This window comes from Xenopus laevis, chromosome 8S (assembly GCF_017654675.1).
Source record: "Xenopus laevis strain J_2021 chromosome 8S, Xenopus_laevis_v10.1, whole genome shotgun sequence".
NCBI lineage: Eukaryota > Metazoa > Chordata > Amphibia > Anura > Pipidae > Xenopus > Xenopus laevis.
This window is the reverse complement of record NC_054386.1, coordinates 13,020,708-13,035,583: the sequence shown is the minus strand read 5'-3', so window position 1 is coordinate 13,035,583 and position 14,876 is coordinate 13,020,708. Positions and strand designations below refer to the sequence as shown.

General features: G+C 39.6%; 1 protein-coding gene across 3 annotated transcripts in view; it reads right to left on the bottom strand.

The window, feature by feature from the left end:
• Nucleotides 1-14,876, bottom strand: part of frmd6.S (FERM domain containing 6 S homeolog) — a 115,647-nt gene that overhangs the window by 19,264 nt on the left and 81,507 nt on the right. For all 3 annotated transcript variants that reach the window (XM_018232347.2, XM_041574718.1, XM_018232346.2), the window contains exons 4-5: nt 13,313-13,392; nt 11,569-11,645 (exon numbers count right to left, since the gene is read on the bottom strand). In XM_018232347.2, the coding sequence (XP_018087836.1) occupies nt 11,569-11,645; nt 13,313-13,392 (157 nt within the window). The remainder of the gene's footprint in view (nt 1-11,568; nt 11,646-13,312; nt 13,393-14,876) is intronic.

Here is a 14,876-nt window from a genome sequence, read left to right as displayed (position 1 = left end):
ACCAAACGACCGATCTCCACCGGACGTAAAATTTCGGGACTCTCCACACACGGTCCGAATATCGTACGAATCCTCGATTCCTACGATCGGATCTCTGTGTCTATGGCCAGCTTTAGAGAGAGAAGGGCTAAATGGAACCAAATAGCCTCCAAAATGAGAGGATTTGACCTTCAAATAAGGAATTATAAGGAATTACACTATATGTACCCAGATTTTCTGGTTCAATAGCATATATACAGCCTAATAATTCATAGCAACTGGTTGTAAATGGCTGCACATAGTACAAGTATAAGTTCCCTATACTGAGCTGTGACTATCATACTGTGCCACAGTTGAGAGTCAGCGAGAATGAAAGAGTAAATAAACTAGACCACAAACCTGTGGGCCCACACATCTTGATTGGTCAGATTAATGCAGTTTGGCAATCCAAATGTGGGTTTAAACTTTGCAAATATCTGAATGACTAACCTACAAGATAAGAAGAAGGCCACTGTGAGGCCTTTAGTTCTGTGGAGTAACTGTGGAGTTTATGGCTACAACACATTAGATGGCATATTGCTGAGAATTGTCTTGGGAAGAACCAGCAGCAATAAAAGACTGACAATTTGTTGCACATCACTTACAATTGACTGCAGTGGGAAGCATTGTAAGGGCAGTAAGCCAATTCAGTAGAGAAGTGCTATTCAGTTGCTTCCCAAAATGGACAGCAGGAAGCTAACCATGGCTATTCCTAGTCTATTATAAAGTCTAACTTTTTTAGAACTGATCTTTGGGACATAGTAAATAATGTACTAATAACTTGCATTGGGTGTTTGAAGAGTAGATCTTATGTTAAGTTATGTTCTGGGCATCTCCTTCATATAAGAACACTTACACTTTTATGCTTGAATTGGAATGCACAAATGTCTGCCCTCAGCTGTATATCTAAGCTGACCCCTTAAACCCAGGACATTTATTTAAAAACAGCCCCCAGCAAGCAAGCTCCGTCTATCCCTGCAGATCGTATATTTTAAGTTCCTATTGCTACACACAACCATAAAATTAAGCATAACAAAGATAAAACAGAAGGATTATTAAAAGATCTGAAGGGAAACCAAACCATCCCTTTCTAGTTGCTTTAGTAAATATAACAATATTACACTTGACTCCTGCTGGTAACAAAAGCATTTTAATTATTTATGAAAAGGTTCGGCTCAAGCTTTAAACCTGTGTATCATGGAGACATTGCTCCAGTGCAAATTAATTTAACGGTAAAAGATACATACACTCTAATGAATGTAACAGATACAAGAGATATTTACAACAATCGTTATAGATGAAAAACAGAGGAATTCTCGCAGACAGCCCCTCCCAAATACTCCTAGGTTTCAAGGAAAACAAATACCCTTTTTCTCAGAAGCACTGGAGCCAGTAACCGTTACTGATTTCCTATCTTCAAAAAGGGCACTGAATCAACTGTTAAAGACGCTCTAATTTACCCAAAAGCTGCTGCTGCCTACATGTTGCAGGTGGTGCAGCAAGGTTTTGCATCAAACATGGCAGCAAAGAGAAGAATTGTGAAGATGAACAAATATAAAGCGGGTGGTGCAGAGACAAATTAACCCTTTAAGTGCCAGCAGAATTTCACATTTTGGTTACGCGAAATGCCAGCCGTTTTTGAAACATTTTGTGCTCTCTCACTTTAGGGGCATTTTCTGAGGGGAAACCTATAGTTTACCTAGGAAAACTATACATTGTTTTTTTCGGTAGAAACTGAGCTTTCTAAATCTGCCGGAGTTTTCATGTATTTCCACCTGTGCAAAAAAATTTATAGTGCTAAATACCAAAAAAAAATGAAAAATTACCATTTTTCATCGTATATCAATTTATACCAGAAAAATATTTCATTTTAGGGATGAAAATCCAACTGATTTGGAAAGCCTTATGTCTCTCGAACGTGCCAATACCAGATATGTATAGTTTTAGGGAGATTTAGGATTTCTGTACAGCAAAAACTCCCGGCAGTATATTACCGAATTTTGAAAGCACTAAGGCAGAAAACGGCATGCTTTAGATTCCAAGGCAAAAAATCCTGAAACCGTAGGTTTACCCCAGAAAACCATACATTTTTGAAAAGTACACATTCTGCCGATTACAAAATGGGTAACTATGTCTCTCTACTCCCAACTACCAAACATAAAAGCTTGTCTGAAAATAGCGGTTTTTCAAAAAAAAATTCAAAATTCTGAAAAATCATTTCAAAGGTTTTATTTTGCTGCTCCGCATATCCCAAACTATATTAGGTACCAAGAAAAAGCACCTGAAATATGATTGCCAGGGGTCCACTGAACAGTTTGATACCCATTATGCATAGGTTTACCAAAGTATCTGGCATTTAGAGACACCAATATGAAGTTAGCACATCCAAATTGATCAGGACTTTACTTCAGCTACTGAGAAATCAACACATTGACTGCATTTTTTGTGGGGTAAAAACACAGAAATATATGTTTACCCCCCAAACCCATATATTTTTGGAAAGTACACATTCTACTGAATCTAAAATGGGTACCCATGCCTTTCTGCTCCAAACTACTGAGTCGCAAGGCTTTCCCAAAATTGTCGGTTTTGGTGAAATATCTGAAAATTGCCTCAAACCTTCAACTTCCCAGCACCATATCGCCCATGTATCATTACGTACTAAGAAAAAGCACCCTAAATATGATTGCCAGGGTTCCTCTGAACATTTTGGTGGTCATTGTTCATAAGTTTACCAAAGTATCTGGCATTTAGAGGCCCCAAAATGAAGTTAGCGCATACAAACAGTCCCGTGGGTAACTTCAGCTAATGAAAGATCAACACATTGACTGCATTTTTGTGGGGTAAAAACACAGAAATATATGTTTACCCCCCAAAACCCATATATTTTTGGAAAGTACACATTCTACCGAATCTAAAATGGGTACCCATGCCTTTCTGCTCCAAACTACTGAGTCGCAAGGCTTTCCCAAAATTGTCGGTTTTGGTGAAATATCTGAAAATTGCCTCAAAGCTTCAACTTCCCAGCACCATATCACCCATGTATCGTTACGCACCAAGAAAAAGCACCCTAAATATGATTGCCAGGGTTCCTCCAAACAATTTGGTGGCCATTGTTCATAGGTTTACCAAAGTATCTGGCATTTAGAGGCCTCAAAATGAAGTTAGCGTATACAAATAGTCCTGTGGGTAACTTCATCTAATGAAAAATCAACACATTGACTGCATTTTTGTGGGGTAAAAACACAGAAATATATGTTTACCCCCCAAACCCATATATTTTTGGAAAGTACACATTCTACTGAATCTAAAATGGGTACCCATGCCTTTCTGCTCCAAACTACTGAGTCGCAAGGCTTTCCCAAAGTTGTCGGTTTTGGTGAAATATCTGAAAATTGCCTCAAAGCTTCAACTTCCCAGCACCATATCACCCATGTGTCATTACGTACTAAGAAAAAGCACCCTAAATATGATTGCCAGGGTTCCTCTGAACATTTTGATGGCCATTGTTCATAAGTTTACCAAAGTATCTGGCATTTAGAGGCCCCAAAATGAAGTTAGCGCATACAAACAGTCCCGTGGGTAACTTCATCTAATGAAAAATCAACACATTGACTGCATTTTTGTGGGGTAAAAACACAGAAATATATGTTTACCCCCCAAACCCATATATTTTTGGAAAGTACACATTCTACTGAATCTAAAATGGGTACCCATGCCTTTCTGCTCCAAACTACTGAGTCGCAAGGCTTTCCCAAAGTTGTCGGTTTTGGTGAAATATCTGAAAATTGCCTCAAAGCTTCAACTTCCCAGCACCATATCACCCATGTGTCATTACGTACTAAGAAAAAGCACCCTAAATATGATTGCCAGGGTTCCTCTGAACATTTTGGTGGCCATTGTTCATAAGTTTACCAAAGTATCTGGCATTTAGAGGCCCCAAAATGAAGTTAGCGCATACAAACAGTCCCGTGGGTAACTTCAGCTAATGAAAAATCAACACATTGACTGCATTTTTGTGGGGTAAAAACACAGAAATATATGTTTACCCCCCAAACCCATACATTTTTGGAAAGTACACATTCTACAGAATCTAAAATGGGTACCCATGCCTTTCTGCTCCAAACTACTGAGTCGCAAGGCTTTCCCACATTTGTCGGTTTTGGTGAAATATATGAAAATTGCCTCAAAGCTTCAACTTCCCAGCACCATATCACCCATGTATCGTTATGCACCAAGAAAAAGCACCCTAAATATGATTGCCAGGGTTCCTCCGAACAGTTTGGTGGCCATTGTTCATAGGTTTACCAAAGTATCTGGCATTTAGAGGCCCCAAAATGAAGTTAGCGCATACAAATAGTCCTGTGGGTAACTTCAGCTAATGAAAGATCAACACATTGACTGCATTTTTGTGGGGTAAAAACACAGAAATATATGTTTACCCCCCAAACCCATACATTTTTGGAAAGTACACATTCTACAGAATCTAAAATGGGTACCCATGCCTTATTGCTCCAAACTACCGAGTCGCAAGGCTTTCCCAAAGTTGCCGGTTTTGGTGAAATATCTGAAAATTGCCTCAAAGCTTCAACTTCCCAGCACCATATCACCCATGTGTCATTACGTACTAAGAAAAAGCACCCTAAATATGATTGCCAGGGTTCCTCTGAACATTTTGGTGGCCATTGTTCATAAGTTTACCAAAGTATCTGGCATTTAGAGGCCCCAAAATGAAGTTAGCGCATACAAACAGTCCCGTGGGTAACTTCAGCTAATGAAAAATCAACACATTGACTGCATTTTTGCGGGGTAAAAACACAGAAATATATGTTTACCCCCCAAACCCATATATTTTTGGAAAGTACACATTCTACGGAATCTAAAATGGGTACCCATGCCTTTCTGCTCCAAACTACTGAGTCGCAAGGCTTTGCCAAATTTGGCGGTTTTGGTGAAATATCTGGAAATTGCCTCAAAGCTTCAACTTTCCAGCATCGTATTGTCCATGTATCATTACCAGCATAAAGCATCCTAAATATAAACATAGGGGTCTACTAAACAGTTTGATGCCCAATATGCATAGATATACCAAACTATGTGGCGCACAGAGACCCCCAAATGACAATATGTATAGACATTTTCACGGCTGACGCGCTGGCTGCTGCAATATAACCACTCGGTGTGTGTATTATGCGACATTAGACCACCTAACAGTACAGAGACCCCAGAAAACCATATATTTTCAGAAAGTACAGATTCTGACGAATCTAATATGGGTAAATAAGTGTTTCTACTGCAAACTGCCAAACTGAAAAGCAATGCTGAACATAACGGTTTTTATCAAATTTCTGAAAATCGTCACAAAGCTTGAATTTTACCCCATTATATGCCCCACATTTCGTAACTTATCAGCATAAAACATCCTAAATATGAACGCCAGGGGTCTACTAAACACTTTGATGCCCAATATGCATAGATATACCAAACTATGTGGCGCACAGAGACCACCAAATGACAATAGTGTATATACATTTTCACGGCTGACGCGCGCTGGCTGCTGCAATATGAGCACCTGGTGTGTGTAATATGCGACATTAGACCCCCCTAACAGTACAGAGACCCCAGAAAACCATATATTTTCAGAAAGTACACATTCTGACGAATCCAATATGGGTAAATATGTGTTCCTACTGCAAACTGCCAAACTGCAAAGCAATGCTGAACGTAACGGTTTTTATCAAATTTCTGAAAATCGTCACAAAGCTTGAATTTTACCCCATTATATGCCCCACATTTCGTAACTTATCAGCATAAAACATCCCAAATATGAACGCCAGGGGTCTACTGAACACTTTGATGCCCAGTATGCATAGATATACCAAACTATGTGGCGCACAGAGACCCCCAAATGACAATAGTGTATATACATTTTCACGGCTGACGCACTGGCAGCTGCAATATAAGCACCTGGTGTGTGTATTATGCGACATTAGACCCCCCTAACAGTACAGAGACCCCAGAAAACCATATATTTTCAGAAAGTACACATTCTGACGAATCCAATATGGGTAAATAAGTGTTTCTACTGCAAACTGCCAAACTGCAAAGCAATGCTGAACATAACGGTTTTTATCAAATTTCTGAAAATTGTCAGAAAGCTTGAATTTTACCCCATTATATGCCACACATTTCGTAACGTATCAGCATAAAACATCCTAAATATGAACGCCAGGGGTCTACTGAACACTTTGATGCCCAATTTGCATAGATATACTAAACTATGTGGCGCACAGAGACCCCCAAATGACAATAGTGTATATACATTTTCACGGCTGACGCGCTGGCTGCTGCAATATGAGCACCTGGTGTGTGTATTATGCGACATTAGACCCCCCTAAAAGTACAGAGACCCCAGAAAACCATATATTTTCAGAAAGTACACATTCTGACGAATCCAATATGGGTAAATAAGTGTTTCTACTGCAAACTGCCAGACTGCAAATCAATGCTGAACGTAACCGTTTTTATCAAATTTCTGAAAATCGTCACAAAGCTTGAATTTTACCCCATTATATGCCCCACATTTCGTAACTTATCAGCATAAAACATCCTAAATATGAACGCCAGGGGTCTACTGAACACTTTGATGCCCAATATGCATAGATATACCAAACTATGTGGCGCACAGAGACCCCCAAATGACAATAGTGTATATACATTTTCACAGCTGACGCGCTGGCTGCTGCAATATAAGCACCTGGTGTGTGTATTATGCGACATTAGACCCCCCTAACAGTACAAAGACCCCAGAAAACCATATATTTTCAGAAAGTACACATTCTGACGAATCCAATATGGGTAAATAAGTGTTTCTACTGCAAACTGCCAAACTGCAAAGCAATGCTGAACATAACGGTTTTTATCAAATTTCTGAAAATTGTCAGAAAGCTTGAATTTTACCCCATTATATGCCCCACATTTCGTAACGTATCAGCATAAAACATCCTAAATATGAACGCCAGAGGTCTACTGAACACTTTGATGCCCAAAATGCATAGATATACCAAACTATGTGGCGCACAGAGACCCCCAAATGGATATATAGTAGATAAAATTTACAAGGCAAAACAAAATAAGGCAGTAAAGGGTGAAATGCAAAAAAATCCAATAAAACCACAAAAATCAATGTTTTTTTTCCAGACTAGTGTTATCAGCTGTCAGAATCACAGTTTGAATATTTTAGATGGGCCAAACAGGTTATACGGCTAGAAAAAAGTGAACACAATATATGCAGAGCTGAAAATGCAATAAAATGGCTAAAAATTCAATAAAATGGCTAAAAATGCACCAAAATACCCAAAATTGCAATATAATCACCGAAATAACATACAAAAGGTATTGCACAGTACGGTTAGCGAATACGCTATGCGTAATGGCAATAAAACATTTTTTTCAGCCAAAAAAAGAAACGATGCGATAAGAAAAAAAAAAAAAAGGCCACAATGCCATGTATGTGCGTGTGCGTGTGTACAAATGGTAAATTACATGTTATGTGCGCGTGTGTGCGTGTGCACATGTGTGTAAGTGCAGTGAGTGTAAGTGACCCCCCCAATCCCCAAAAATGTATGTGTAAGTGTGTGTAAGTGTGAATCTAAGTGTGTATTACTGTAATAAGTGTGTGTTGGTGTGTTTGTGTGTGTAATTGTTGCACTAACCTGAAAAAATCGCTGGAGACTGTTGCAGGCGATCAGGAAGAGCCCCTGGAAGACATCTGCCTCGTGGTTCCTGTCTGTGTGCTGTGGGGGCGGAGATCGACGATCCGGTGCAGGCTGCAGCAGCAGGACACGTAAGTAACACGTGCCTGCTGCTGTTTTTGGGCCCCTGGGCGATCGCGCCCCAGGGGCCACTCGATCCCCTGCTCTGCTCGTTGCCTAGGGGCAGGGGATCGAGCAGGAACGGAGCGAGCGGCTCTAACAGCCGCTCCTCCGCTCCTGAAACAGGAAATGCTGCAGAACGTAGAATCTACGTTCTGTGGCATTTCAAGTACCTTTGCCACAGAACGTAGATTCTACGATCTGTGGCATTTAAAAGGTTAAAAGTCGTTGGGGCTCATTTATAAACACTGGGCAAATTTGCACCTGACCAATTTCAACCAATTAAATGTTTTCTTTCATTGTTTCACCTGCAGATGTTTGAAAAAAGCCAATCGCTGATTGGTTGCTATGGGTTACAGCCCATGTGCAAATTTGCCCAGTGTTTATAAATAAACCCCACTGTCTGCAATGTGTCCAAACTGTATAGGAATGGTAGAGAAACCGCCTCCCAACAGTGCAAAAAGATGTTAGGTCGACATGGGTTGCCATTTGGTAGAGTGAATGAATGTGCGATTCACAGAAAGCCCATGATCAAAGTAGGTACCCCTAGATCCCATCATATGTAAAACACACAACTAAGATGATCTCCAGTGGCAGCAGTTAAACCTTTGAAAATCTTTTTGCATCAAATGTCAGAATTCATTTCATGGTTTACTTTATTTAATAAGTAAGAAATACGGCTGGATGCAACTGAACACTGTAAAGTTACAGGAACTTGACAACATTGTATACATAATAATGATGATCAGCACTAACAAAACTACTGGGGCTTAGCTGTCATAAGGAGCTGGGCTGGTGACAGATTGCAGCCACTTCAGTGGTGTCAGTACATTTCCTTTGCCTATAAAGGCAGAGGAAGCTGCTACTTGCTCATAACAATATTGGTGGTCAGACACAAGGTGTAGGTTACATCTTAGTCCAAGAATTTATTTTAATATAAGAATATATTTGTTCACATGCATTCTGCATTGATTTATTTATTGAAATATACAGAATCTTGCTCTGTCTTTTCTTCCAAAAATACAACCAACCGAGCACTGAATTGAGCTTAAATAAGTTAAAGAAGTTTGCCTTCTCTGCATACTTGCATTTATACATACTTCTGGGTGTGGCCATATAGCCTGCATCTGCTAATACACTTAGGGGCCGATTCACCAAGGGTCGAATATCGAGGGTTAATTAACCCTCGATATTGGACTAGGAATCGAAATCCCTCGACTTCGAATATCGAAGTCGAAGGATTTAGCGCAACTTCTGCGATCGTTCGATCGAAGGATTATTCCTTCGATCGAACGATAAAATCCTTCGAATCGAGCGATTCGAAGGATTTTAATCAGGGATGGGCGAATTTGACCCGTTTCGTTTCGCCAAAAATTCGCCGGCGGCGAAATGTCGCAGACGCCCATTAAAGTCTATGGGCATCAAAAAACATTGTCGCGCGTCTTTTTTTTTTTTTTTGACGCACGTCTCCATACAAGTCTATGGGCGTCATTTTTTCGGTGAAACAAGGCGAAAAAATTCGCCCATCCCTAATTTTAATCCAACGATCGAAGGAATATCCTTTGATCAAAAAAACTTAGGAAAGCCTATGGGGACCTTCCCCATAGGCTAACATTGACTTCGGTAGCTTTTAGCTGCCGAAGTAGGGGGTCAAAGTTTTTTTTTTAAGGGTCAGTACTTCGACTATCGAAGTCGAACGATTTTTACTTCGAATCCTTCGATTCGAAGTCGTAGTCGAAGGTCGAAGTAGCCCATTCGATGGTCGAAGTAGCCCAAAAAATACTTCGAAATTCAAAGTTTTTTTACTTCGAATCATTCACTCGAATTTAGTGAATCGGCCCCTTAAAGTGGACCTGTCACCTACACATAAAAAGCTGCATAATGAAAGTCCTTTGCAAATTAAATATGGAACCCTAAAAATATTTCTCATTAAAACATCCATACCTGTTATAAAGGTGTGTAAATATCTAAACTATCAATCAAATATTACCTGCCCCGCCTCTATGACCGTGGCATAGAGGAGGGGCAGTCAATTACTTTTTACTTTCCATTCAGCACCTCCTATATGTCACTGCACTCCTCACATTCCCCCTTCCCTCCTCAGGCTCTATAATTGTGTAGGGCACTGCACATGAACATTAGGTCCCCCATTCTGGTGCATACACAAGATTTTGGGGGTGAAACATAATTTCCCTAAATAACCATGTCCACAAAATGGCAGCTGCCTGCCTGCTGTGATTGTATAATTCCAAGACAGAAGGAAACAAAATGTAAATAATAAATACAGTGTAAGTAAAGTTTATTTTGCTCAACTAACATGATAGAAAAGAATTTGAAATTATTTCTTAGGGTGACAGGTCCCCTTTAAACATCAATGGGAAAAGGGGCCTACTTGTATAAATGCAAGCATGAGGGAAAGTGCTATTCTGTGATTGCCATTATAATATAACCTGTGATAAAGATACATATACTGTCATGTTGCACCACTTTTGCCTTTTTCCACTCTATCTCAGCCGCCAATCCTTGTCTTTTAGCTTTAGAAAATGTTTGATCCATAAACACTATCTGAACTTTTTTATACAAACAGAAAACAATTTACCAAGTCCCTTTAGGCTTCAATGTAATCCTTTGCCTTGTTATTGTGAAGTGATGGATTCAGGGATTTGTCCCTCTAATTTCCTTAATGGGTGGTAAATAGATTTCACGTGAAAGAATCTGTCATTTCACAATGGAACAAGGTGAGGGAGGGGTTGGATGCCTCTGTGAGCCTAAGGAGGGTGGGAAACTGGTTCCATTGACCACAAAACCAGAATGTAATGGTTTCCTTGGTGCAATGAGGTATGTCTGTGTAAAAAAACACATTTATATTTGTTTTTTTATATTGTTTTTTTATAAGCCTAACTAAATTAGCTCATGACAAAAAAGGGTTTGAGAATTAGGATACTATGCAATTACAGCATCTCTTGGTGCCCCTAATGTTTCTGCCCTTTCTCCTGTGGAATGGTCTCATCTCTGACAAATAGCACCTTTTGTCATAAAATGTCTTAAGCAAGTGCTTATGACATTCACTAATAATATGCAGATTACATGGAAGATTATATAACACATTGTTTTGAGCAGCTTTTCCTAAAAGCACAGTAAGATTTATCACTAGAGCACCACCTCTAGTTATGACAAGCATTAATACGTAAGTATCCAAATGAAAATATGTTGTTTTTATTTATATTTAACAACCTGGGGCGAGCCCAGTTGTTTCAGTAATTCTAGGAAATTAAAAGAATGTTACATGACCAGCTCTATGCAATATAAGCAAGCTCTTTTGTTTTGAGAAAAATGTTTGGGTTTACTGCCTGCTTAAAAACACAATTGTCTTTTTAAGACTATGCGCACAATTGATTTTACGACTATGTAACAACAGCGCTTTTCAAATGACAATTTGTCATGTGTGTGATGTGCTAAAGCATAAACTACTGTAGGAAATATAATTTTCCCAACAGTCGACTGAAACGTAGCATCGGCAGTTTCCCATATCCTTTTTTGTGTTATATACATGTGTGTGTCAACGCAGTCTTTCATATAAAACTATTTTAATTTAGGCTGTGGTCCGATACTATTGTACCAACTTCATGCTCAACTTACACAGATATTACACAGATGTATCAGTTATCATGCTTACCTTATTAATCTACCATTTTCAACATAATATTGGACTCGAAAATGAATAATCATAGGTGGGCCAAACTGGTCAATACCCTGAATGGGAATAAAAACAAGTTTTATAAGCACATGCATGTTATAGGTTATTGCCTGCAAAGTTAAACAGTATAACAAAGCATTAAAAAGAAGTAAAAAGGCTCTTAGGGGTATATTTATCAAAGAGTGAAGTTAATAGTGAAGTTCCGCCACTAGAGAGAAATTCCGCCACTCTCCATTCATTTCTATGGGATTTTTATAGGCGTATTTATCAAAGGGTGAACTTTCACTTTCACCCATTGATAAATACGCCTTTCAAAATCCCACTGAAATGAATTGAGAGCTGCGGAATTTCACTCTAGTGGCGGAACTTCACTCTTTGATAAATTTAACCCTTAGTCTGTTTAGCATTTCTTTGCATTTGCCAGCCTGTATAGTGTAATGCCTAATTAGGATGAGGGGTTGCCCTGAGGGCCACCAAAGGCCAAGAGTAGCCTTTATTTAACACATCCTCTAGGTGAAACTTCAACTAATTCTGCATACATGCATTACAACTCCACAAAAAAGAAAGCATCCATTCCTTTTGTGCTATATAATACCTTCTTCTAACATAGGTGCTACATGGGCTACCAATCAACAGTTAGATTTAATTATTCTAGATAAAAGATAAATGCAAAGATCTTATTGGTTGCTATAGGAAACTACACGGGATCAATTTAGCACCTGTGGTAGTAAATAAGCCGCCATGTCTTTATTTCTCACTATGCAAAGGATCGTGTAATTGGATCACACTAGCAACAAATCTATAACAAAGTTCCAGCACCTCAATGGATGCTTAAATCAAGGCTTGAGATAGGGAAGGAGGGGTCTTGGGACCCAATCCAAAGGAAGATTATTAGGATGAATTGGCTAACTGCTGAAGCGCCACAGTCTGCACATCTCATACTAAACATATGTTAAAAGAACTATTGTCAACTATATTTAAAAAAAAACAAGATGCTAACTGCAAAATCAGTGCAATGTGTCATGATTTTTTGCCCGCAAGATTCTTTAAAACATCCAGCATTATCATGCTCATCTACAGGAGCAAGCAACTGCACTGCGACAAAAAATAACTTGGCAAATAATGGCAGCTTGACAGAAAGTCTGATGGCCATGTGCACATCAACTGTGTTCCTCCCCAAAATCAATGTCACGCAGCAGCTGATTTCTTACTGCACTGAGGATATTTCCAAGATTTATGTCCTGGGGCTCTGCTGAGTAAACAAGCTTGGTATATAAAAAGGTCCTTATGCCACATCCTAATATTGTACTTTAGCAAACTCACAACATGGTTTGCAAATTTGCAGAGAGACCAAAACAAGAGAGAGATCCAAAAAACGTAGTTGCATACCAGGAACTTTTTCAAAAGTTCTTGGTGTGCACCTACTTTTTTTGGAACTCTATTAACATACCTACACGTGGGTAGTACCCTGGTCGTTTGATGATACAAAATAGTGTGGGGAAAATTAATGACTGTATGTAAATATACAGTTTATTTTATTCCCAACTTTTTTCTATCACATTTTGCTATCCACCATTAAAGGCATGAGTCTGCAAACAGCTGAGCATCTCACTTCCTATGGTATTATCCACATACGCATTTCTTTCATTTTATGCCAACGGCAAAATTCCTCAGGAACCCAAGCCAAAAAATGTGTTGAATAAACACAGCTAGATGGACTTACTTTGCTAGCTTCTTTCTTCCACTCCTTAGGGCAGTACTTATAAAGCTTCTGTGAAAGCTCCATATAAACATGCTCATTGTCTGTGCAGAAAAGAGACAGAGGGGAATAAATGAATTTAATCTGTTTACACAAAAAACATATACCATGAGGCACTGTGGCATCAGTGCAGGGGCCCAATCAAGGTATGAAAACCAAGAATCCCTGCCTACCACCATAGGGAACTCTGCAGTGTTGCTAAACTATAACTCAACATATTCATTTTCAGAAACAATTAAGGTGATTCGGGAATTGCCGTGACAAGTACCACAGCAATCCAGAAAGGCAAAGTTTAAATAAACTTTAAATATGTTTAACGTTGTAAAAAGGGAATATCTAAATATGAAGATTTTACAACCCTTTGAACAGCCTACTTAATAAGCTTAATGCTTATATCTGAGGTCAATTTCTCACAGAGGAATGTTAAGTCCTCTCCTGCCTTATTTCTATATAGTTATTTCTTACAGATCTTTTAAATTGTACAGCACAGTATATTCAGGTAAAGGAGATTAGACAGTCAAAATTTAGACTGTAAAGACCCCCATACACGGGCAGATTAAAGCTGCCGACAGACCGAGTCGGCAGCTTATTGGCCCGTGTGTGGGGCCCTCCGACGGGCTTCCCACGGTCAATATCTGCCCGAAAGTTGGCCAGATATAGATCGGGCAGGGTTAAAAATCCCGTTGGTGTCAGAGCTTAGGAAGGGGGGCGCTGTGGAGACTGATGAGGGAAGGGTCAGTACTTGAGGCAGGAACTGTATGTGCCTAGTTGGATCCTGACAGTTGGATCGTGACCGCCCGTATTGCCTCTATTCTGATGGGCCCACGATCGGATCACCCCATTATCGCCCACCTCAATATTGGAGAGAGATCTGCTCATTTGGAGACATCGCCAAACGAGCAGATCTCCCTGTGTATGGCCACCTTTACACTTATGAGATGTAAGAAAGTTGCTCACTGAGGTGCAGTTGGAGCAGGACTTTTGCAGCAGTTTCACTCACATGAATGACAGGGAAACATTAGCATTTATACAACCCCTGTGGGACATTGCTTGTCCCCCTGCTCTAATCAGTTTCAGCATAAGTTCAATGTCATGCTTTTTTTTTTGTAAGCAAGCTGTTAATTATGCTAAATTGCACACTGTGAGATCTTGGACTTCATTTCATCTATGCCCAGTCATGCTGGTGAACATTACAAAGGAATCGCCAGTTTGGCTTGTTTATTGTAGCATCATCGTTTTTTTGCATATCGAAAACAAATGTGTGTGTGTGCCTGATGTTAATGCCTCTCCAGTTTGTCAGGAGGAATATATGTGCTCTGAGGAATGTGGCTCCTGCAGAATGCATCTATTGGGCATGCCTCAGCTGTCTCCACTGCTCACACTGGGCTCAGCATGCTAAAGTCATGTCTACCAGTATGTCCCGGTATCCAGCAGGGAGGGAAAGAAATGGAGGAACTGATAGGACGAATACAATACAGAAAGCTTTGCTTGTCTGGGCTATCTGTAGAGTGGGGAACCTCTGATCGAT